At 41.3% G+C, this 25,880-nt stretch overlaps 1 protein-coding gene and 1 non-coding gene across 7 annotated transcripts in view; one reads left to right on the top strand and one right to left on the bottom strand.

The window, feature by feature from the left end:
• The window catches only part of IFT122 (intraflagellar transport 122), a 71,293-nt gene that overhangs the window by 1,538 nt on the left and 43,875 nt on the right, over positions 1-25,880 (top strand). For 5 of the 6 annotated variants that reach the window (XM_072720258.1, XM_026016979.2, XM_072720256.1 and 2 more), the window contains exons 2-8: positions 6,745-6,811; positions 8,690-8,774; positions 13,617-13,695; positions 15,606-15,682; positions 17,828-17,894; positions 18,803-18,949; positions 22,015-22,090. In XM_072720258.1, coding sequence (XP_072576359.1) covers positions 6,745-6,811; positions 8,690-8,774; positions 13,617-13,695; positions 15,606-15,682; positions 17,828-17,894; positions 18,803-18,949; positions 22,015-22,090 — 598 coding nt within the window. Of the gene's footprint in view, positions 1-6,744; positions 6,812-8,689; positions 8,775-13,616; positions 13,696-15,605; positions 15,683-17,827; positions 17,895-18,802; positions 18,950-19,977; positions 20,155-22,014; positions 22,091-25,880 lie in introns of all 6 variants that reach the window. The other variant, XM_072720259.1, reaches the window with a different exon arrangement.
• LOC112933751 (U6 spliceosomal RNA) lies at positions 25,511-25,616 on the bottom strand. The gene has a single exon (XR_003237733.1). It is a non-coding gene; the product is annotated as a U6 spliceosomal RNA (small nuclear RNA).

The following is a 25,880-nucleotide window of genomic DNA, read 5'->3' as shown; positions in this document are numbered from 1 at the left end:
TGCTCTAGTAATAGCTAATGCTTACTACACGCCAGGTCCTGGGTAAGAACCTCGTGTCTTTTATCTCACTGTCATTCTACAACAGCCCTCTGAGGTAGGTACTGTTCCTCTATTTTACTTAAAGACTGAAGCACAGAGAGAGGGTAACTAATTCGCCAAGGTCACACACACAGCAAGTAAGTGGTGGAGCCAGCTTTTTTCTCACTCCAAAGCCAATACTGTTAGCTACTGCCTTAATTTTTCCGCATGTTGGGGATCCCTGGGTGGCTCAGCGGTTTTGCGCCTGCCTTTGGCCCAGGGCGTGATCCTGGAGTCCCGGGATCGAGTCCCGCGTCGGGCTTCTTGCATGGAGCCTGCTTCTCCCTCTGCCTGTCTCTTTGCCTCTCTCTCTCTCTCTCTCTATTATAAATAAACAAAAACAAATCCTTAAAAAAATTTTTTTCCCTCATGTTACAGAGGTTGCAAACCCAAATGCCTGTAAGAAGCAGGCGAGCAATATAATGGAACATGTTTATTTGCATCTTTTTTTTTTTTTTAAGAATTTATTTATTCATGAGAGACAGAGAGAGGGGCAGAGACACAGGCAGAGGGAGAAGCAGGCTCTATGCAGGGAGCTTGATGGGGGACTTGATCCTGGGACTCGATCCCAGGACTCCAGGATCAGGCTCTGGGCTGAAGGCGGCGCTAAACCACTGAGTCACCCTAGCTGCCCCTGTTTATTTGCATCTTAAACTCAAGGAATTGTCTGTCTGTGCTAGGAGTATTCTGCGATTCTACACCCCACTTCTCTTGAAACGAATAGCCCTACCAGTATATCTTTCACTTCTACTTTTATTATTATTGTTAAAAATTTTATTTATTTATTCATGAGGGACACAGAGCACAAGAGAGAGAGGCAGAGACACAGGCAGAGGGAGAAGCAGGCTCCATGCAGGGAGCCTGAGGTGGGGCTCGATCCCAGGTCTCCAGGATCACACCCTGGGCTGAAGGTGGCACTAAATCGCTGAGCCACCTGGGCTGCCCCACTTCTACTTTTAATAGAAATTTGGGTTTAAAAAAATTCTTTGGGGCGCCTGAGTGGCTCAGTTGGTTTAGTGTCTGACTCTTGATTTCAGCCCAGTTCTTGATCTCAGGGTCCTGAGTTCAAGCCCCATGTTAGACTCCATGCTGGGCATGGAGCCTACTTAAAAAGAAATAATAAAATAAAAAATAAATTAAAAATTATTTTTACTTTTTTCTTAACTCTATTATGAAAGTACCCACCACAAGCTGCTGATACCTAGCACCTTGAACATTTGACTTTGATGTCAGAGAATAAGAAGGAGTGGCAAGGAGTATGGCAAACTAGAGATCTCATGCTCTGCTGAAAAGGGGCAGCTTTTGCTCAGCTCCTGTCAATTACTATCCTGCAGGAATTTGGCCTAGTGTGCCCAGATCTTCCTGTTTAACCAAAAGCTATGAATTTGGATTTTTATGTGAAATGCCCTAATTTTTAAGTGTTGGCAACTAATCTAAGACCGAAATAAAACACCATGTGGGCCAAACAAAACATTTGCTGGCTAGATACAGCCTGATTTGCTCCCAGTTTTCAACCGCTGGCATAGAATTTTGTTCATTCCTCTCTTGTGGCACTTAGAATGTGTCTAGTTTAAGAGTTATTGTGCATCTGTTTATCCCAGAAGTCTATAAACCCCTTAAAAGCAATGGCTGCTACTTACTCATTTCTTTTTTTTTTTTTAAGATTATTTATTTATTTATTTATTTATTTATTTATTTATTTATTTATTTATTTATGAGACCCATAGAGAAAGACAGGCAGAGACACAGGCAGAGGGAGGAGCAGGCTCCATGCAGGGAGCCCAACATGGGACTCGATCCTGGGTCTCCAGGATCACACCCTGGGCTGAAGGTGACTCTAAACTGCTGAGCCACCCAGGCTGCCCCTGCTTATTCATTTCTAAGTCATACTCCAGATCCTAGACAAATCAGTGTTTGGTGTGACTATTTGATGGATAGATGTATTCATGAATAAGTGAGTGAATGAATAATGAGTGAAGATTGGTTATTTGGGTTTTGGCCCATTATGGGTTTGAAACAACGTATAAGATTAGGGACTGTAGGGGTCCTATAGACCAGCAATCCTGGTGGCAGCTACATATGCCAGCTGGAAGCCCAGAATAAGATAAAACAAAACAAAAAAAGTATTTAAAAATAGGGGATAGTAGAACTGAGAGACTCCAGATGTCTAAGATTAGTCCTTTACCACTAAACCAGCCACTGTCTCCTGGTCTGCTTTTTGATTTCCAGTCTAAACTTCATGTGGTATCAGGATTTCTCATTTTTAGTCCTGCTACTCTAATCCATTATTCTACCTCATAATCCGAGATTGACTCCCAGTTCCTTTCCACATAAGATTGTGTATTTAACTAGGTAGCCCTGCTCATCCTCCCTGCTCACCCACTGCTTGCTAACATTTAACTTATGCTTTCCCCTTCAGCTGAAAACTCCCATTTTCCTATCCAAAACTCTTTCCAAATGCTCTTATTCTTCCCTGAACTCTCTCCTTTCCTCCTTAAAAGCACTGCTCCAGGTTTATCTCAACTATGATGCCTTATTTGAATAGCCTACCTTATTCTAGTCAGGACAGCATCTGCTATTACCCTCCAGTTACATCAGCTAGTATTTACTGAGTGCATGCTATAGGCTAGACAGCGTTTTTATCCATTATTTTATTTAATCTCCACAACAACAGGTTGGGATTGTTACCCCCATTTACAGATGAAGAAAATGAGACTTAAAAAGGTGACATAAATTGCCTAAGACTTAAAGCAAGTAACTGTGGCTGGGTCAAATTGTGCAGGGTTTGGAGAGGCACCTTGGGACTTCAATTTTTAAAGTAGGGTGGACAAAAGGTTGGCAGAGGACAATTTGCAGTATTTGCCCTCTGTCTTTCTGCAATGGAATTTGGCAGTGTATCTTTCTCTTAAAAGAGAGAGAGCCATCCTTTATACAATAAACTGCCTGCAGACTGGTGAGCTCTCCAGCCCTGGGAGTGTTCAGAGGTTAGATGGCCATCTTATAGGGAATTAGTGCCACAATAGGGGAGCTGGACTACCTGACAAGTTTTGGTCTTTCCCAATTCTGAGTTTCTGTGATCTTGTCAACCTTGAAAACAAAACAGCCAATTATTTTACCAGTAAAGTGGGTTCATTCAGGAATAGGAGAGGAATAGCAATTTGGAAGAAAGCTATGGTGAAACACTCACACTCAGAAAACAAGGGAGAGGAACACTCTTAGATGAAAGGAGGAAGTTGAGAGGGGCCATTATAAACAAAAAGTCCATTGGAGTAAACTAGGAGCTCAAAGTGTCGTGGCTTTTCATTGGTTGAGTTGTGACAGTCTCTCATTGCTTGGGCTCTTGCTGGGCGAGGTGAAAAATCTTCCTTTAGCTAAGTAAGGTATAGGCTTCTTCCTGCTGAGTCTTCAAAGGGCTGCAGCAAGTAGTACACCATGAGAGCTCCCCCTTCTGGCCTATCAACTCCATTTTATTTTATTTTATTTTATTTTATTTTTTAAACTTTTTTTTTTTAAATTTTTATTTATTTATGATAGTCACACAGAGAGAGAGAGAGAGAGAGGCAGAGACATAGGCAGAGGGAGAAGCAGGCTCCATGCACCGGGAGCCCGACGTGGGATTCGATCCCGGGTCTCCAGGATCGCGCCCTGGGCCAAAGGCAGGTGCTAAACCGCTGCGCCACCTAGGGATCCCCTATCGACTCCATTTTAAATGAGGTTTCCTTTATTCAGTTTCATGGTCTCATGATGTAATTAAAAGTCTGACAGGTTTAAGATATTGTCAGTTTGTCGATTATATTCATTTTGTGTCTAGGACACTGCCATGCCTGGTGGACCCACAAATGTCTAAAATAGGGTCCTTGCCCTTGAACTTCACATGACTATAATTAAGGAGACAAGATTGTATTTGAAACAGTGTAAAATATAGAAGATAATATAATTCAGAGCTAAAAAAATAATAATTCAGAACTACAATGAATTATACAGATCCTAAGTACATTAAGAGTTTAGATTGGGATAAATTGAATATTATATTATACTTTAGGAAGGGAAATTTCAAGACATTTAGAGAAAATGAATTTTTACATTTGAGAGGAAGACAGTTTAAAGCTTGGCCCAAATCAGACACTCAAATGATTTTCTGAGAATTCAACCCCAAATGACCTTTATGAAGAAGATATCCACGGGAACCACTTTTTTAAAAAAAGACTTATTTATTCATTTTAGAGAGAGAGAGAACCAGTGGGGGGGGGGGCAGAGGGAGAGGGAAAGAGAAACTCAAGCTGACCCCATGCTGAGCGTGGACCTGATACAGAGCTCAGTCCTGTAACCCAAAGATCATGACCTGAGCCAAAACCAAGAGTCAGATGCTTAACCCACTGAGCCAGGTGAAAAAAGGAAGCTACATGACCAAGGATGACTTTAAAAGAGAGGTACAGATGTTCTCCAAAATCTGGTACCTCATCATAGCAACCCACAGGTTTCAGGTGACCTGTGCAGCCAGAGGTGGGAGGGCAGCTCTCTAGCTTTGTTTTGCAGGTAAGCACAAAAGCTCGGACAGGACATTGGTTCTTCTGGATCCAGGTCCCTTCTAATTTTCACTTTACTGCCCTGTGTCTCTTCAGAATGTGATATGCACCAGGTACTTTTTTCCCTAGGCTCAGAGAAAGAAAGCCCAGGAAGCAGTAAGGCCCAGATCTATTACATGTAATAGTGAGGAAGCTGAAGAACTCTGTCTGTGTTTGCTTCTATCAAGAGGGATGCCCACACTGGTTCCAGCTTCTCCATCAGCCAGCTGTTGAATATATGTAAAGAGTTATTATTATTTTTTTAAGAATTATTTTTGTTAAAGGAAGCTTCTGAGGTCAATAAAACCAAATAAAAAACTTTCTGAATCCTCCATGTAATGCCTTTTTTTTCATATTGATAGAGTGTGAAAACCACTGCTAATTCTTTTGCCAGCTATAGCATATGCTAATAATAATGAAAATGAAGGCCACAAATCATCATGGTTACAGCCTGGGCTTTTGAGCCTAAGACTACCTGGGTTTGAATTCTGGTGCCACCTCCACTCAGCAGATTCTTTTCGGGCAAGTTACTTCTCTGGGTCTTAATTTTTCTCATCTACTGAATAGGTATAGGGTTGTGAGGATTAAGTGAGCTAATACATGTAAAGCATTTAAACTGTACTTAGCACACACAGTAAATAGATATGCTTAATTAATGTTAGCCACTGTCACTGTTAAAGTACTAAGGATAACAGATTTGTCATATTTGATAATAGTTCAAGAGAGTGGAAGGCAGTATATAGCACAGATTCCAGAGTCAGACCCAAGTTAAAATTCTGGCCCTGCCATTTGTTGGTTGTGTGACTTTGGGTGAAATACTTGACTTCTCTGAGCTACAGTGTCCTCAACTACAAAACTGAGTAATAATTCTTACCTCATGGAATTGTGAAGATGAAATAAAATAACGCATTTGAAGAGCTCAGCACAGAGTATCTCTGGAACATGCTCCAAGTACTCTTCCCCAGAGTCTATAAGTCTAGATTACTGCAGGTATCAGTAAATGTATCCTATGCTACACCTTTACAATAGGCTCTCCTGGCAGTGCTGTATAGCACATTCTTACTAGAGTCCCCTGAACTAATGAAATCCTCTGCCTGGGGCATTCAAGAATCATTGTAATATGGCTGTAGTCTGTTTTTCTAGCCTGATCTTTCTCTACCGCCTTGTGCATAGCCAAATGTTTCAACCAAATTCAATTATTTAGATTATTTGCTATTCCCCACCCTCATGTCTTCGCTTGTTCTCTTTTCTCTGCCTGAAATGCTACCCTCTCCAAATCTCCTCCTGCATGTCTCAAAAGCCCTGCTTTTCCACATACTGTTTTCTTCGTGAAGCTTTTTTTCATCCTTTCTCCAAATCAGAACACTGATCCTTCTCCTTTGAATCCTGCCTAAAACCTTTATTCTATATTATTCTGTATTTCATCTAATCTAAGAGGTCACTGATTGTAAAATACTGTTATCTTACATGCCACTAAGAAAGCAAAAAATGCTTTCAATGAAGCTGATATATCATCAATTATAAGACACATCCCCACCTCAGAGATGTTAAAATGTGAAAACATATATGTTTCAGAGTTGATGACATATGGTGTGTGATACGTCTGAGTCACACCTTCCCACTGGATGGTGATTTCCTTGAGGGCAGGGAGGGACTGTGATTTACTCATTTTGTATCTGTTACTGCCTAGCACGAGAGAGGCATTCATTAAGTGTCCAATTGGTTGGAAAATAATGATGATATTTTAATAAATGGCCAATTTTCAGAGACGTGGATTTAGTAGCCCTCAGTTTGTCCAGCCTTTATAAAAGAGTCCGTGCCTTCAACCGTTGACCCTTTGAATCATCTCTGGCGTCTGGCTTCTGGACAAGTGGAAATTGGGACATAAAGCTAACTGTCGAGTAAATCGTGATTGAATGGGCCGCCAAGGTGTGGTGATTGAATGGAATTTGCAACCAAATGCAATTCTAAGCCATTATTTTTCTCCCTCATACACAAGCAGTGTTTCATAATGGAGATAAAGTTGGCTTTCCTGGCCATTAGCAGACCTCATCATTTTGGTTCCTAATTGTCCTTTTGTCTTGTCTTGTCTCCTGTTTAGTATATATGACCTCGCATTTAAGCCTGATGGAACGCAACTGATTTTGGCTGCAGGAAACAGATTACTGGTAGGATTTTGTCTGAGTTCCTTTTTAAGTGCTTTTTTCCCCCTCCCTCTAGTAAATGCTCTGAAATTTGACCCCCCTTTTTTAAGATAAAAAAGGCAAGGGCGGAAAAACCAGTCATTACTTTTTAATAGGGAAGGAAATAGGCTATTTAAAACAGGTAAGTAAACTGTCTATCAGATAGGAACCTGTGAACAATACCTCCTTTGGAGTCATTAATCTTTCCCTTTACTTTGAGACACCCACAAAAAAGTTGAAAACAATTAATCAAAATGCCTTTGAAACTGGACTAGTGTCAGTTCACGTTTTGTCCCCTGAAAAATTCAAGCAACAAGACTGAAAGGGCTCCCTCCCTGAGAAGCCAGAAAGCTTGACCCCAACTTTTAGGCATTGGCCTACCTAAACAATTCCATATGGATGCTGTCCTTTTTTCATATTTTCAAAGAATATAAGCTCCCTCTGGAACCTATTCCAGTATATAAAAGTAATTTTCAGAGAACTCTTTATGTTTGACCCAAAAACCTTTGTATGAGCTCTCCTTCCTCCTACGTAAGTCCACTTCCCCTTTGCTCTGTTGTCTCAAGATATGCAGACTGACTGATCTCCATTCTCTGTATGGTAACTACATAATCTTAAAACCCTGGTTAAATTGTTCTGCAGACTTATTCTCGCCAGGGTAAGCAATCCAAATCCTTTTCTCAAAGGTTATCATCTCCAACACTAACCGTTTCTGGAGGGTTTTGCCTTGATTACTCAGATTGCGTGTTTTTAAAATTTCCACATATTTAGAGATGTTACAGTGCTACAAAATATCCTAAATCCAAGTTGCAACTAGATTTTATAATATTTCCTCTAATTTGTAAATTCAGAGTTCAGGTCTATGATTTTTAAGCTCTTGATAGCAGATATGAAACATCTTCCTCAGACGTTGAAATTAGGGGCAGGGCTAGTACTAAAATTTAATCATGTTGTAGCTGGCTCTTTGTGTGAGCTGGCTTTATTTGAGAGGGCCTAGCTTGACTGGTCATATATCCAAATTCATATAAGATGATTGAACTTTGTAGACAAGTTCCACAGAGTGACAAGGATTAATGGCATGTGTCTGGCCATGTAATTCAGAGTTGGCACCTCTACTTTTTGAGTTTCTTCAAATTTTTTTTTAAGATTTTATTTATTCATAAGAGACAAAGAGTGAGTGGCAGAGGTAATAGGCAGAGGGAGAAGCAGGCTCCCTGCTGGGAGCCCAATGCATGATTCAATCCCAGGACCCTGGGATCATGACGAGCCAACCGGAGCTGGAGCCGAAGGCAGACGCTCAACCACTGAGCCACCAGGTGTCCCTTGGTTTCTCCACTTTAAGTCACATTCTTTCTGATGTCTCAGTGTAGTTTTTACTTGATACAAATTTAGAATATTGACAAATATTTTGTTATATAAACAAAAATAGCAACCTGCAGGAATTCCAACTAATGGATATCTTGTGGATAATCTGTACTTTGTCTTTCTCTCTCTCTCTCTCTCTTTTTTTTTTTCAGGGGGGCAAGGGCAGAGGGAGAAGGAAAGAGAATCTTTTTTTTTTTAAACTTTATTTATTTATTCAGAGAGACACAGAGAGAGAGAGGCAGAGATACAGGCAGAGGGAGAAGCAGGCTCCACACAGAGAGCCTGACGTGGGACTCGATCCAGGGTCTCCAGGATCATGCCCTGGGCTGCAGGTGGCGCTAAACCGCTTTGCCACTGGGGCTGCCCAGAAAAAGAGAATCTTAGGCCTGTAGCAGGTGGGGCTTGATCTTACAACCCTAAGATCATGACCTGAGCTAGAATCAAGAGTCGGATACTTAACTGGCTGAGCCACCTATACTTCTGTCTCTTTTTTGCCAGGTTTATGATACCTCTGATGGCACCTTACTTCAGCCCCTAAAGGGACACAAAGATACTGTGTATTGTGTGGCATATGCAAAGGATGGTAAGAGTCTGATCTGATTTTACACTCTCTATAAAATGGAGTCCTAGCTGTTCATTTTTCTCCTTTGTCACTCCTTAATTATGGTTAGGAAGCTAACATACAACTTGCAGTTGCAGAAGATAGTTAAGTCTCTTAGACTTCAATCCAAGTTAACAAGTACTTATTGAGGGCCATCTATGTGCCAGGCACTGTTCTAGGTGCTTGAGATAATTAAGAAAAAAATTTTAAAAGATTTATTTATTTATTCATGAGACACAGGGAGAGAGGCAGAGACATAGGCAGAGGGAGAAGCAGGCTTCCTTGTGGGGAGCCTGATGTAGGATTCGATCCCAGGACCCCAGGATCACAACCTGAGCCAAAGGCAGATGCTCAACCACTGAGCCACCCAGGTGCCCAGTAATTAAGTAAATTTAAAGTATGCTGGAAGTAGAGCAGAATAAGGGAAGTTGAGGATGTTGGGTGGGGCAGAGGATTGGATATGGGAATGAGTAGGGTGGTGAAGGTGGGCTTATTGAGACTGGGACGGTTGAGCAAAGACTTGAAGGTGGAGAGGCAGTGAGATTCTGGTAGTGGGCATCTAGGAGAAGAGAGCTCCTTGTAAGAGGAAAAGCCATTGCAAAGGCCCTCAGATGAGAGTGTGTCTTCCAGGGGCTTTGGCAGAGAGAAAAAGGGGGAGCAGTAAGGGATAAGGGTAGAGAGGTAACAGGTATGGGTAGGGTGGCCAGATCACATTGGCTGTCATAAGGACTTTGACTTAGAGTCTCCGTGAAAATAGGGAACCACTAAAGACTTATGAGCAGAGGAGAGATCTGATCTGATTTATATTTTAAAAGAATCCCTCTAGCTGATGTTTTGGAAACAGCCTGCAAGGGGTGAGAGTTGGGGCAGGAAGACCAGTGAAGCAGCATCATTCAAGCAAGTTTTATAACACTAGTGATGGTGGCTCAGGCCTCTGAGAGATGTGGGAACAGAGCAAGTAGTAAGGAGTGGTCAAACTCTGTATATGGTTTGAAGGTGGGGGCAATAGGATTGCCTGACAGATGGTGTGTGTAGTGTGAAGAAAGGAATCAGAGGTGACTGCAATGATTTTGAATTGAGCTGCTGAAAATGTTGGAGTTGTTTTCCACTAAGATGGGAAAAGTTACAGGAAGAGATACTTACAGTGGAAGATCAGGAGTTCAGTTTTCAATATGTTGAATTTGAGAAATAATGCTGTAGGAGAAAGGGGAAGGACTTGTCAGAATAGAGTCATTGAGAGGGCAAGAGGAGATGGGATCTAGGACCTAGATGTGGCATGGTGGAAGGTAGAGGGTGTTGCCACAGGTGCTGGCAGGTGGAGACATGTGGTATTAGGAGTCTAATAGAAATTCTCTCCCATTCTTTCAGTGAAATAGGAAGCAACATCACCTGAGAGTGAGGCTGGGGAGGGAGGTGTCAGAGTTGAGGAGAAAGGAAAAAAATGGAAAGTTGCCATTTAGGAGGATGGCTGAGAGAATGTATAGTAAAATCGCAAGCAACATGAAGGGCTCACTTGACAATGATCATCAATAGACAGTGAGATCAGTTGGTGTGATTATGTCTTTTTCTCCACTACTCTGAACTGCACAGATGCAGGAGTGTGGAGAGTTAGATTTAACCAGATGGGTAGGTTTGCAAGATGCAGTAAGAGAGCAAGGGAGTGGAGGATGTATGCAAAGGAGTGATTATATACATTGACTTTGAGCTGTCGGCTGTGTAATGGGGAGCGTGAGGTGATTAGAGTACCACAGTAAGTGGTGCAGTGGAGAGATTCTAGGTCCTGGTAGATTTGAAGGATTACTGGATGTGGTGAAGTGACAAAGAGGAGAGGTGGTAGTCAGAGAATGGGTGCATGAAATTGATATTGAGAATTAAAAATAAATCCATGCTATCCTGTGTAGGATTAGTGAGAAGAACATGGGCTTTGGCATGCGACGGCTCCTAGTTCCAGTCCCAAAGACACTGTAAGTTTGAGGTAGTTATTGAGTCTGAGTCTCAATTTTTTCATGTGTCAAATGGATGTAGGATGAGAGATAACATCCTGTGACTACTGCTGAGAAGGTCCAGAATCAGAATGTTACAGTGCTTGAACGAACCTTGGAGATCATTTAGGTTCCAGGTTTTTAACTGCTATTGGATGATGAGCCTCTTTGAGAATCATATGAAAACTATAGACTTCTTTGTAGAAAAGTGCACATTCTTTATATATATTCTTTATATATACACACAGTTGTGTGAGTATAGTTTTAGTCTGATCTAGCCCAGGATCTTCATCTCAGTCCTATATAAAGAGTTTCCTGCTGCTCACTAAGATCATGCAGCAAGTTAGTGGCAAAAACAATACTATTTCTTGCCTCATAGTCAGGTGTGCTGTGCCACAGTAGTCATGGTTCTTTTGTTTTTTGTTCTTTTATGTGCATGCTTGAGTTCAAATTCAGAGTAATACTGTGGGGAGGCCTTTGGGGCCTCTGGAGTTTATAAGCCTAGGGGCTCTTTGGCTTACTATGCCATTAGGGCCTTTGATGGCGTCAGAGTGTGGCCTATCATTAGTGGCAGTTGTTGCACTTTGCAGAGTCCTGCCACACAAATCATCAAATATGACCTTCTCAGCAACCCTCTGAACCAGGCAGAGAGGACTTCTCAATTCTCCTCATGGATGAGAAAACAGGCTAGGATGAGAACAACAGGTGAGGGTGGCAAAGCTGGACCTGTCCCAGGTCCTCCGACTGCAGAGTACTCATTCCTTCCAGTAGATCATGCTGCTTCTCCAGGACATTACATCATGATTCTGAGGTCTTTTAATTCCTCTAAACTGGTCTTTTCCCCTTGGATCTAGAAATAGAAATACTCTAATTATGGTATTGCTCTTTTTTTTTTAAGATTTTTATTTATTTATTCATGAGAGACACACACACACACAGAGAGGCAGAGACACAGGCAGAGGGAGAAGCAGGCTCCATGCAGGGAGCCTGACATGGGACTCGACCCCAGGATCACACCCTGGGCTGAAGGAGGTGCTAAACCGCTGAGCCACTGGGGCTGCCCTGGTATTGCTCTTAAAGCTTTCTTGTTTCCAGTGTCTCCTCTAGTCTAATAAATATTCAATGAGCAACCATGACACAAAGGTATGAAAGAACTAGTTTTTGGTTTGAGAAAAAAGAAGACAATATAAAGAAATAATTGTAATAATAATAGCTATTTTTTTTTTTTTTTAGTATTGATTCTATTCCAGGTACTGCCCCAAATACTTATTCTTCTTTAATCTTTACAACAACTATGAGGTAAATACTGTTGTTGCGCACATTTTTCAAATGAGGAAATGAAAGCATAGAGATGTTCAGGGACTTGTTCCGGGTCCTGCAGTTGGTACCATGACTGGGAATTCCAACTCATGGAATTGAGCCCATAGCCCATAGCCCACACTCTTCATTATCAGCTGTCTGCCAATGTGGAGGGAGGAGTAACAGAAATAAGAACAAATAAAAGCAGCTTCTGTGTATTTAATAGATGCAGCAATGTCATATGGCTTACTCAAATATCTATTATTCCAGCAATCATGAAAGGTGTTTTACAAATATTATCTTAGGTGTGCCCCACATAGAGCCTGTGAGGAAGATGTTATTATTCCTTTATGTTTCAGATGTAGAAGCTCAGAGAGCAGTGACTTTCCCAATGTCAACTTCTATTTGCCTTAAGAACAAAGTCTAAAAGTCCTTAACAAGGTTTAGAAAATCTGGCCCATGGTTATTTCTCTGTTGTCATCTCTCACCAGAGTAGGTGAAGGCTCCCTGTTGTTTGCTGCCGTGATACCCTGCTCCACTTCTAAACACTTGTAAACTTGCAAGAATGTTCTTTTTTTTTTTTTTAATTTTTTAATTTATGATAGTCACAGAGAGAGAGAGAGAGAGAGGCAGAGACACAGGCAGAGGGAGAAGCAGGCTCCATGCACCGGGAGCCCGATGTGGGATTCGATCCCGGGTCTCCAGGATCGCGCCCTGGGCCAAAGGCAGGCGCCAAACCGCTGTGCCACCCAGGGATCCCATACTTGTAAGAATGTAATTAAGAAGTAATTACTTGTTTTATGTTGCCTCTTGCTAGTCCATTCTTTTATAAAACCAACTAGTGTGGAAATGAAGATATCATTGGTTGCTCTTGATTGAAGCCTTTCTTTGGGATAAAGAGCGAGATCTTGATGATAGCCCTGAAGCTCCTAGAGATCTATCCTCCACCCACCTCCCCCTTTGTCCTTGGTGTTCCATGCTGGTATGTCTCAGTCCCTCAGAAATACCACGCTTTTCCTAAATCAGGGCATTTGCATATCTTTTCTATCCTTGTGGATTGGTCTTTAGTTTCTCTTTGCACCTGGCTAAGCTTTGCTCATCCTTTAGGTCTCAGCTGAAGGTTCTCCTCCTGAGAATCCTTTGCCTCAACTAATTAGGTCCCCCAGTTATTCTCTTTCCTAGGACTCACTTCTTAGCACATTATATTTGTGTTGGATTAATTTCATTTAATGCCTACTTTTCTTAATAGACTAAACTCTGTGAAGGTAGGGATCATGTGTGCTTTAATCACTACTTAATCCTTAGCACAGAACATGATCCCTAACATGTAGAAGGCCCTCAATACATCGTCGTTTACTCAGTGCCAGACAAAGCAAAATTTGAACCCAAACTTCCTGACTGCCATCCAATACTAATAAGAAAAAGAAGTAGAGAAGCACTGACATTTATTATTCACCTTAAAGAACTAGTTTTCTAAGAAATATTCTTTGGGAAATGCTGGTTTTAAATAAATGTGACAGTTTTCTTTTTAAAACACTTTTAGGCAAACGCTTTGCTTCTGGATCAGCTGACAAAAGTGTTATTATCTGGACCTCAAAATTGGAGGGCATTTTGAAGTACACGTAAGTAACTGTTTAGGTATATAGTATTATTGGTTTGACTCTTACTGAGCTACTATAGCAAAAGCCTGTTAGAAATAACATTAGGAAGAACTTTTCCTCTGCAATTGCACTTGAAGTTATGTTGTAGGAGAAATGGTGGGTGTAGGAAAGTTGAGTAATGAATACATGATTCAACATTTCTTGAGCATGCCTAGCCTGTCCAGCTCAGGCTGGCTAGCTAAACACCTAACTCAGTTTAGTTAATCTGACACCACAGATTCCACCCCACCCCAACCTGCCCGTTTTAATGTCCCCATTTCAGGGACTGGCTTCACATCCACCTAGTTTCCACAGCCAGCAACCCAGGGTCAGTACACTCCAGGCTTCTTCTCCGCCAGGGCTCTGCTCCTATTCTTCCCTGTTCCTCCACCACATCAATCCTTACTTGCTCTGCAGATCTCAGGCTCAGATGTTGCTGCTTCTGTGAAGCTGTTCCTGCTTCTCTAGACTCAGTCAGGTTTTCTTGGCATTTCTCACAGTTGTACTTTTACATTTATTCTGGGGATTGAATGATAGCTCCCATCAGCCTGTAAACTTCATGAGGGCCAACATTGCATCTGTTTTTGCTCACCTTTGTGTTCCTGGTGCCTAGTACAGTGCTTGGCCCCTAAAATTGGTAATTAGGAAATAATTTTTTCTCTTTTTAATTGTGGTAAAATACACATAACAGAAATTTATTATCTTCACCATTTTCTAAGTGTACAGTTCAGTAGTGTTAAGTACATTCATGTTGTTGTACAAAACCTCCGTAGCTCTTTTCATCTTGCAAAGCTAAAACTCCATACCCATGAAACAACAACTTCTATTGCCTGGGCCCTCAGCCCCTGTTAATTACTATTTTACTTTCTATCTCTGAATTTGACTTCTCTAGGCACCATATATAAGCAGAATCATACAGTATTTGTCCTTTCATGACTGGTTTATTTCACTTAGCATAATGTCCTCTCATATTAGAGCATGTGTCCATATTCACTTCCTTTTTTAAAAAAGATTTATTTTTTTATTTTAGAGAGGGAGTGAATGAGTGAGTGAGTGAGTGAGTGAGTGAGTGAGTGAGTGGCAGGGCAGAGGGAAAGAACCTCAAGCAGACTCCCTGCTGAGCATGGAGCCCAAAGCAGGGCTCAGTCTCAGGTCTCTGAGATAATGACCTGAGCCGAAATCAAGAGTCGGCCACATAACCAACTGAGCCACCCAGGCACCCCAGAACTCTTTTTCTTTTTAAGGCTTAGTTATATTCTAGTGTATGTATATAACACATTTTGTTTATCCATTTATCTGTCATTGATGGACATTGAATTGCTTTCAATTCTTAGCTGTTTTGATTGCTGTTATGAATGTGGGCATACAGATCAACAACTTTGAATGAGTGAATAAATGAATGAGTGAGGTTATAAGTGAAGTATTACCCAGAGGTGAAGGAATAAAACAGAGGCTGAGATACATAACTCACTTAGCTTTCATTATCGTCTCAGGATTTGCCACGTTTCCAGATCTTGTCCTGTAATATCTTCGTTGCACCTCCATCCTGTATTTCTAGACCTCCACAAAGTAATAAGTAACAGCCATCGCCTGTATACCTGGTGCTTTACTTCATTATCAGTTAACAAACCAGAGATACCTAGCATGCTGGTCCTGGAGGAGTTAGCATTTAAGCTAGTCCAGTCTGGTGGGTAATGTCTAAGAGATGAAAATTGTGGGTGAGGGGCAATCCAGGGGAGGAGAATTCATCCCTGTGCTTTTTGTTGGTCACTTGCATAAGAGTTTGTGGTGTGTAGTTAAAGAGACTGTGGGCTTATCATAAAATCTTCAGTTGTAGCCACTGAAGCATTTGTGGTTTGTTGCATAGTAATCTATAGTTGTTTACTTCTTAGACATAATGATTCTATCCAGTGTGTCTCCTACAACCCTGTTACCCACCAACTGGCATCTTGTTCCTCCAGTGACTTTGGTAAGTTTTGATTCCTGATGTCTTGTCCTGGAATTACTGAAAATCTGCTGACACCCATCCAGAATGTGGTTGTTTTATCCTGGGAGAGTTAATGCTACTTCCTTCTCTTCAGTGGCTGAGGGGAGGCTGACACTTATTCTTTAAATTGTGTAGAAACCAAGAGAGTGAGTGGTAACATTGAATCTGGTAAGAAATCTGGGAGACATCAGGAAGGGCCCTAGGGAGGGAGATGGTAAGAAGGGTGGGAGAGCATAGACAACTTGGCGTTGCCACCTCTGGGAAGCCTTCCCACCTCATCTGTCAGGAGTAGGTCACTATTCCTGCCTCTGTGTTCCTTAATATCCACGTATGTGAAATTATTCATTGTTTCAACTGTGCTTGTGTAGTGTGTCACCGTTACTTGTTTGGTGACTAGCTGTCCTTCCAGAGGGGCTGGACGCCCTGAGGAGCTCACTGTGGCCCCATTTATGACATTGGCATGATGCTGGCACAGAGAGAGGCCAGTGAAAGGGCCATCGAGACAGGGAGGGAAGGGGCAGAGGCCTGTAGATTATCTCTATTCAAGGGGAATTGTGGTTTTCAGCCCATCCATCTCTCTTCCTTGCTGAGTACAACAGAATGGGCATTACTGAGGAATGAGAGACCATGTAATCCCTCTCAGTGTTTCAGTGTCCTTATCTCAGATGAACACATTCCTACCTTTTCACTGACAGAGTTCTGAAGTTAAAAAAAGATATATATATACATATACATATATTTAATATAATTTCATATTTCATGAAATATAAATATATATATATATGTAAGCACATTGTATAAATGAAGGGGAAAGGAGCTTTCATTCATTAAAAATTTTATTATTTTCTCCATGTAAGGCACTGGTCTGTGTGTTTAGTTTTGTGATTAAAGGGACAAAATCGAATCCCTGTCCTCAAAGAGCTTGTGGTTTGGGGCAATTGGGGAGGTAAAACTTGTAAAAATATAACATCAAGTAATAATAAAAATATTCATTGAATTGTTTAAGATGTGCTAGGCACTGTGCTGAGGATTAAAATGAATTCCTATTTGAGTTCTATGACCACCTTTGAGGTCAGGTATTATTCTCATACCACTGATGAAAAAGAACTGGAGCTTAGAGTGGTTCAGTGACTCACTTAAGGTTGCCCAGCCAATAAGTGGTGGAACCAGGGCTTGGACCTAGGCCATGGGATTGCATTTAGAGCATGATCTGGCAAACAGTGCTAAGGGAAACCCAGGAGGGAGAGGTTTCCTCTGCTGGAGGCTCCAGGCAGGCTCAGTGGAGCATAGATAAGATATACACAGGTTGAAATATTTAGGGGAGGCGTTCTAGACCAGGGGGAGGGGAGAAACAAATAGCTTGCTTGATGTTGCACTTTGCTATGTAAATACATTATTGCCCTAGATTTACCTTCTTGATCATACTTCATGGCTCAGGCAAAGAGTAGAATTTGTTCATGCTGCCTAGACATACACCTGTTGTAGGGCAGTGAGCCACTAGCAGGAGGGAGCAAGCCAGAAGTGGCTAGTGTGCCTTAGACAAAGCACAGCCTGGACAGGATCATGTGCTGTGGGTGAGGCCTGGGAGAGGAAACTGATTTTCAGGAAGCATCAATCATTACTTCAAATGCTAAGTTGTACTCTGGTTGCAATGTAATAGTTAAGAACTGTGAAATTGCCATTTCTTTGAGTTAATGCTCTGAAAAGTTGGCTAAAAATTCAGCAATCTATACTTTTTTTTTCTTTTGAAATAATTATAGATTCTCTGTCAGTTGCAAAGATAGTAGAGAAGTCTACCAGGAAACTGGCACAATGTGTATATTCAGTTCTGTCCTTTGATCACTTGTGTAGATTACCATAAAGCCGTACATACACTCCGTTATCACCATCCTCCTCCTGTTATTCCCTAACCCGTGGCATCTGGTAACCATTAAGCTGTTCTCCATATTTATGGAATTTTGCCATTTTGGGAATGTTATAAAATGGAATCATATAGTACATGACTTTTTGAGATTGGCTTGTTTCACTCAGCATTTAAGCCCTGGAAGTTCTCAATAGTTCGTTCCTTTCTATTGCTGAGTAATATTCCATCCAGTATATCTTCTTTTATATTATTTTATGTTGAAGGCTTGTGGTCTCCTGAACAGAAGTCCGTCTCCAAGCACAAATCCAGTAGCAAGATCACCTGCTGCAGGTGAGTTAAGAGCAGCTCTGAAAGTAGGTTTTATGTTCCCTCCTCCCAAATAGACTCTCAAACTCCAGTTAATTTACACAGTGGGAAAAGGTCTTATGTGATCTGGGTGGCTTGGGCCCCTGTATTTTCTTTTCTGGTCTCCTTGATGGGAAGGATCCATGCCTTTGACCATCAAGCAAAAGAGGTTGCCTTCTTGCAATTATCTAGCAACAAGCCTCCTCAGCCAGAAGCTGCACTCAGTGGAGGTTTTCTGGAGGTGCAAGGCTGTCCTTGTTTAGGCAGCATGTATGCCAGAGAAACCATAGGATTTGATACTAGACCTGGATCTGAATCCAAATTCAGTCACTGATGGGCTCTGTGACCTTAGGAGGTTCCTCATTTGATAAATGGGGATAAAAATACTGACTTGTTAGGGCTGCTATGAAATGCACACAAACTAAGGAGTGTAAAGCAAGCAGCACAGTGCCTGACATACCGTAGAGATTCTATAAGTGGTAGCTATTCTGGCTGTGCAGCTTCTTAATGTGGCCTTTCTTTCATTCAACATCTATTAAGCACCTACCTATTTGAGAGGCTAGGAATACACCAAGACACTTGAAGTGGGAGGAGGTTGAAATGGTGAGTGGGGAATAGAGGCTGGCGCAGCAGATGTAGGTAGCTAGGGGCTACCATGGAAGTATGTACGGAAAGCTGTGGGAGCTCAGAAAACAGTGCTATTGCCTTCACATCTCACTGTTGATTCTAAAAATAAATGGGGTTTGAAGTTTGGTCCTCTGATTTTTGCATCAGGATGGGCCTGCCATTGCTGCCTCATCAGACTGTATTTCAACAACACATCATCCTCACTGGTTTTATCTTCTGTGTGTTCCTTTCCCTCTCCCTATGCCCTCTGTTGGTTGTATGAATAGCTGGACAAATGATGGTCAGTACTTGGCTCTGGGGATGTTTAATGGGATCATCAGCATACGGAATAAAAATGGCGAGGAGAAAGTGAAGATCGAGCGACCCGGGGGCTCCCTCTCCCCCATATGGTCCATCTGCTGGAGCCCTTCAAGGTAATCTTATAGCTGTCCTCCTTCTAGGATAGATATTACTGAGAAAAAGGGCTTTCTCCACAGGCTGAGTTCTTTCTGTCTTCCTAAGGTCTCCCTCCATTCAAAACCTTCTCATTCCATCTGACTGATCTGTTTTGGAACCCATTCCATTTGAATGGAATGTTTTAAGAGCCCATCTTGAGTTTTGGAATGAATCCCAGAGATTTTAGCTAAGCAGATGAACTATCTAGGCCAGCCCAAACTCTGTGTGCATGCGCGTGCGTGTGTGTGTGTGCGTGTGCACGCGTGCTATAGAGAGCCCATTTCTTTATGAGTTAATAGCACACTTCTTTGCTATTTATTTTGGTCTTTTTTTTCATTTCTTCCCTCCAAATCTGGGCAGAATATGTGCCCACTGAATAATAAATACCTATTTCATGAACCTTTTTTGCCACCCTTGCCAAAAAAGTAAAAATTAAGTCTAGAAATGTCCCCAAAGCCTATTAGTTCCTCAGACAATTGGCATCTACCTTCTCAAACCTTACACACATTTCCATCCTTTGCCCATGTGACTTTAAAGGTAGACTAAAAGCTTTTGGTGCTCTTTGTATAATCCTTTAATACTAAATTTCTAGTATCCCCCCAGAGTCCTCTGAAGGTAAAGGACTTAATTGTTTACCAGCCCAATGTCATTTTACAGGTAGTACCTACTTGATTTAGAAGATTATTTGATTCCATTGCCTTTCTTACACCAGATTATTATGCTTCTTCCTGAATAATTGTGTCCAGCCCAGGGCTGTACCATGCATGTCTAATGCCTTCAAAGGCCATTAGCCTACCCCAGAGTTCCTGCTGTTTGATTTTGTGGCCACAAGATGACTCTGTGGCTTCAGGGTACCATTTTTAATTCATGAGAAACAGGATGCCCAATGTACCTGGTTGCTATCCTCTTCCGGGCAGGGTCCAGGGGCTCCTTGACAGGTTTTGAAATTATAGCTTTAGTGCAGTTCTAGGCAATGTGATTGTGAACAACCACTTACTGTCTACAGCCGATGGGAGAGTTTCTGGATGAACAGAGAAAATGAGGATGCCGAGGAAGTCATTGTCAACAGATATTTTCAGGAAATCCCTTCCACTCTGAAGTCAGCAGTGTACAGTAGTCAGGGTAGTGAGGCAGAGGAGGAAGAGCCAGAGGAAGAGGACGACAGTCCCAGGGACGACAACTCGTGAGTGTGTCCCGAGGAGCAAGAACCCTCCTTGGAGGGGTCCAGGCCCCAGCGTAGACCTGCCAGGGCAGACACTGCTCTGAAGCTCCATTCTAAGTGGGGTTGGGGGAATTGTTGCTGAAAGCTCCTCCAACAAGGGGGAACACCTTATAGTTTGTCATATAATTATTCTTTGGGAAATTTAGGAATTGCTGAAAAGTCTAAAGGAGAAAGTTCAACTTTTCTGTAAAACCCTATCCTATGAGGGAACCATCACTAGCATTTTAGTGTATTTCCCTTTAGTCTTTTAGTGTGTTCATATGATTAACTAAATCATCTCCGGCCTTCTTTTCTTCCCACTTGACCATCATAAAGTGAATTCTTTCTGGTAACATTAGTGGTCCTTTAAAAACATTATTTTTAATACCTGCATAGAGTATGCTGTGTGGCTACACCACAGTTCATTGAACACTTTCTGTGTTACTGGACACCTTTCTTAGATTATTCCCCTGTACTTTACCTTGCATTTGATAGGACATGTACCAGAGAGGAAGCCCTTGCCTTATACACAATTGTCATGCCCAAATCCTGGCTGTCTAGGCATTCTTTCTTCTTTTTGATTGAGTTTACTTATAAGGAAAACGTGGGCAGACTGGAGTGAGGAGACCTGGGGGAGCCAGGATGTTCTGATTGGGCAAAAATGATCCAGCTTGGGAATTTTCAAACTGCTCTATGGTGCCTGGGGTTCCTTGTAAGAAGGAGGTGGAAGTGGGGGACAAGGATAGTAGGAAAAGGTAGGCTTCAGATCCCTATCTCTGCTTCAACCAGAACAGTCCCTTTTATTGCTTGACATGAGTTTTTGTTTTGGTAAAGAGTCCCACGGCCAGGAATAAAAAAGGAAAAGGGGAAAAAAGAGGTTGGAAAAAACCACCAATCCAGCTCATGTATGTGGCCTCCGTTAGGAGGCTTACCATGGGCTGGGTTCGTGGATTGTGTTTGGACCTCAGTGCAAATCATACAGAGTTCCCCTGTAGGTCTCTTCCTGTTAATATCCCTCCCTCTCCCTCTCCATCTTTGTCCTTTTTCCCTTAGTTGTGAATTAGTGCCTATATTTGCCAGTGTCCACCTGTGGCTGTGTTTTGCAGAAGAGGCTGCACCCTGACTTGCCTGCATATCTTATGGATGTTATCAGATGACGATAGGCCCTGGGCTTGAAAAGCTTGAATTAATAAAGAAAGAGGAGGCAATATTAAGTAGAGTAAGACCAGGTCTCAAGGGCTGGGAATGTCTCTCTCTTGAACTAGATTCCCAAGTTGCTTGATCCCCAGCCTCAGCTGAAGAGGTTTCTTCTGTGTGCTAGTCCTAAAGCCCTAGTCCCAAGGTACTGATCCTGATAGGTACTCAGTTTCAAAGACAATTGTTGGTCTTCAGAGAGCCCATTATATTTTATTAATTCCAATCAGAAACTATTTCACCTGTTTGAGAACCCCAGCTGTGAGAGAACTTAGCTTGAGGTGTTAATTTTCCTTCTTCAGGAAGAGCAAGCCAGCTTCCCCTCTGTCCATTAAAAAATCAGACAACTCATGGCTTTCCACTGCTTTGGAATTATTTATCCATCATCTCCCCACATTTTATAGTACAAAGGTAAAAAGTGTATCATTCCACTGGACTGATTGATGGGTTGGCCCACGTTACAACTTTTGGCCACATTACAACTTTTGGCCCACATTACAACTTTGGAATACAGTATTGCGGTATAATATTTGGCAATCTGACAGTCTGGCTAGTGCTTTCTTTTTCCTGTTGTTTGTTAAACCTTTAGGGCTGCAGTTATCAGTAGGCCATGACTCCACATAACCTCTTTTGTCTTCTGTTGATTAGAGAGGAACATAATGACATCCTGGCTGTAGCTGATTGGGGACAGAAGCTCTCCTTCTACCAACTGAGTGGAAAACAGGTATGTTGCTCTACCCAAACCTAGTGGGAAATACAGTTTTGGTCATGTCTTTTATAATCTCTTTTCACTTTCAGAGATTATTAGTAATTATACTTTTATTATTGTTAGCCCCTGTTTATTGAGCCCTTAATACCAGGTACTGTGCTCAGTGTTTTACATACTTTATCTCATTTAATTCTTACAGATCCTGTGAAGTAGGTATATTGGTTATCAACTTTTTAGAAATGGGTAGACAAGACTCAGAGCAGTGATATAAAAATTATACCCAAGGTCCTACACAGCTAGTAAATAGTGACACCTGAGATTGGAACCCAGCCTGTTCTGATTCTAAAGCCTTAGTCTTCATTATGACTTTGTTTTCCTTTATTTGCTTTATGCATTCTACAAACATTAATGAGCACCCACTTAGGCCAACACTTCATCTATGCCAGGGGCTACTGACAGAGCTGTTAATGCCTCTGCTGTGTGAAAGCTCAAAGGCTGGTAGGGGCACAGTTGATAGCCATTAGCCCCAGTGCAGCATGATACATGGCATCTTAAGGAGATGTACAGGTAGATTGTTATAGGGACACAAAAGAGGATATCATCACTGCTTGGTAGAAGTGGGAGATTTTGTAGACATGACCTTTGAGCAAGATAAATGGGAGTTTGCTAGGCAGAGGACACTGGGAATAGTGTTTCAGGCAGAGGAAACAGCATCTGCAAAGGCAGGGAAGAATGAAGATACATGTCAAGTCAGGGAACAGTGGGTTATTCAGAGTGACTGGATCCCAAGAATTATAGACAAAAGATGGAACTAGAAAGGAAGATGGATGGGTACATGATTCTAAAGGACCTGAGTTGTGTGAATTAGGAGTTTGAACTTCATATACTGTAAGTATTTAAGAGCCATCGATTTAGGCGGAGAGTGACTTAATCAGATTCCTGTTTCAGAAAAATTCCTTGTTTCTATGGAGGGTAGATTAAAATAGAACCTGGCAGAGGAAAACCTGCTAGGCAGGAGACACCAAGGATTAAAGTGAAGGTGGTGGGGATGGCTTAGGTACCATAGCCAAGCAGCTGAGAAATACAGTCTGTTCAGTGGAGCCTTTTGTTTAACAACATCTTTATTTCTCAAAACATGTCCTGCTAGAAAGGAGGGTTTCAGTTATGTGTAGCCCAGCTTTAAGGCCATTTCTTTTCTACCTCATTGGTCATTTTTTTGTGTAGCTGAGCAAAGAAAAGATAAAGGTAGATAGTGAGATGTCTTCTGAGTTTCCTTCCATGGCTGATTTCCCCAAACTTGCACTTTTAATTTTCTTGTATCTAGCCCTGGCCTCTGTTCATTTACTTAATGTGTGTATATCATCATTCAACAAACGCTTATTGGCACATCTATTGTGTACAAGGCACTGGGTATGGGTATTGCTAGTTCTTGGAAACAAATAACCACACTATAAGGGAAGGAATGGAGTCTTATTGCTATAGTGAAAATGAAAAAGAACCTGATCTGGTGGTCAGTACCATGGCAATATCTTGCACATATATAGCACTAAAGTTCATAGTGTGGCCCAGAGTTTTTGAATGATAAGCAATCTCACTCTGCTGAGATAACACGACTAGTTTGGGACTGTAAAATTGTTTCCTTGGTTGGGTGCCTTTTAAATCTGGGAAGATTTAGAATTAAATATAGTATAATATAAAAAATAGTGAAAGGGATTAAAGGGGACAGGAGAGAAAATGAGTGGGAAATATCAGAGAGGGTGATAGAAGGTGATAGAACATGAGAGACTCCTAACTCTGGGAAACCAACAAGGGGTAATGGAAGGAGAGGTGGGCAGGAGGATGGGATGACTGGGTGATGGGCACTGAGGGGGGCACTTGATGGGATGAGCACTGGGTGTTATACTATATGTTGGGAAATCGAACTCCAATAAAAAAATACAAAAAAAATATGATGAAGTAAATCAAGACTATACTTTTGTATTAGGTATAATTAGGCATAATTTGTGTATTTTGGCATTTTAAGTGTTTGTAATGTTTAAGGGTATCTGGATTAATGATAATCACTAACATTTATTGAATTTTAGGCATTATATAGACTCTACAAGGTTAACTTTTAATCTTGGTTATAACTCTGTGAGGTATGTATTATAATCACCACCTTACATGTTAAAAAATTGAGGCACAGAGAGGTTCAATAACTGCCCAAAGCCATACAGAGTAGTGGCTAGCTCTGGTTTGGAACCCAGGCAAACTGGTACTGGAATCCATATTAGAATATCTATCAGATCAGTCTTGTGATGACCATTTAAAAGATGTAATTGAGTAATTAATTTTACACATCCGATTTTAAATTGAAAAGTATAAGACATTTTTAGTAAGTACCTAAGTAACATTAGAATGTTAAAGAGATTCATTATATTTTCTGACTTAGGGTAGAGTGGGGGATAGTTACTGATCTTGAATCTATACACATATCTTTATTCTTTCACCAAATGTGGAATAATTTTTTTGTTATTCAAATAATTTTTCTTCTTCATTCTCTACTATCCTTCTGGGTCTCCAATTATATGTTAGACCTTTTGGTATTGTTTTCCAAGTCACTGAGGCCCTGTTCATTTCTTAAATCTTTTATCTCAGTCTTCAGTTGCATTGACTCTTCTGTCATCTGTAATATTTCTGTTAAGCCCTTTTAGTGAATTTTTGTTTCAGTTATTGCATTTTTCAGTTCTAGATTTCCATTTGGTTCTTTTTTTCCTATTTGTCTATTCATTATAGGAATATTTTCCTTTATGTCCTTGACCGTAGTTATAATAGCTATTTTAAAATATTCATCTGCTAATTCCTATCTGAATTATCTTGGGGGTCAATATCTACTAATTGTCTTTTCTCTTGAATATGGTTCACATTTTTCTGCCCTTTGGAGTTTTGGGTTATATTCTGGACATTTTATTTTTTATTCTTTTTTTATTTTTTATTTTTTAAAGATTTTATTTATTCATAGAGACAGAGAGAGGCAGACACACAGGCAGAGGGAAAAGCAGGCTCCATACAGGAAGCCTGATGTGGGACTTGATCCCGGGTCTCCAGGATCACATCCCAGGCTTCAGGCGATGCTAAACCGCTGCACCACTGGGGCTGCCCCTATTCTGGACATTTTATTTTATTTTTTTTTTAAGATTTTATTTATTTATTCATAGAGGCAGAGAGAGAGAGAGGCAGAGACACACAGGCAGAGGGAGAAGCAGGCATCATACAGAGAGCCTGACGTGGGACTCGATCCAGGGTCTCCAGGATCACGCCCTGGGCTGCAGGTGGCACCAAACCGCTGCGCCACCGGGGCTGCCCTATTCTGGACATTTTAAATGATACATCATAGGGATTCATTTCTGTCATGTTCCTCTGAAGATTATTGTGTAGTTTTTTTTTTCTTTTTTTTAAAATACAGAATACTTCATGAATTTGAGTGTCATCCTTGTGCAGGGGCCATGCTAATCTTCTCTATATTGTTCTAATTTTAGTATGTGTGCTGCTGAAGAAGCACTATAGTTGGGTTATTTATTTTTAAGATTTTATTTTATTTTATTTTTTGAGAGAGAGTGAGAGTGATCACAGAGGTAGAGGGAGAGAGAGAAGTAGGCTCACCACTGAGCAGAGAGCCCAATGTGGGGCTCAGTCCCAGGACCGTGAGATCATGACCTGAGCTGAAGGCAGATGCTTAACTGACTGAACCACCCAGGTACTCCTGTAGTAGTTTTTAAAAAAAAACAAAAACAAAAAAACAGGTAGTTAACTTTGCTGGGTTCAG

This window comes from Vulpes vulpes, chromosome 9 (assembly GCF_048418805.1).
Source record: "Vulpes vulpes isolate BD-2025 chromosome 9, VulVul3, whole genome shotgun sequence".
NCBI lineage: Eukaryota > Metazoa > Chordata > Mammalia > Carnivora > Canidae > Vulpes > Vulpes vulpes.
The sequence above is the reverse complement of the archived record's forward strand: the minus strand, read 5'-3'. Positions and strand labels throughout refer to the sequence as shown.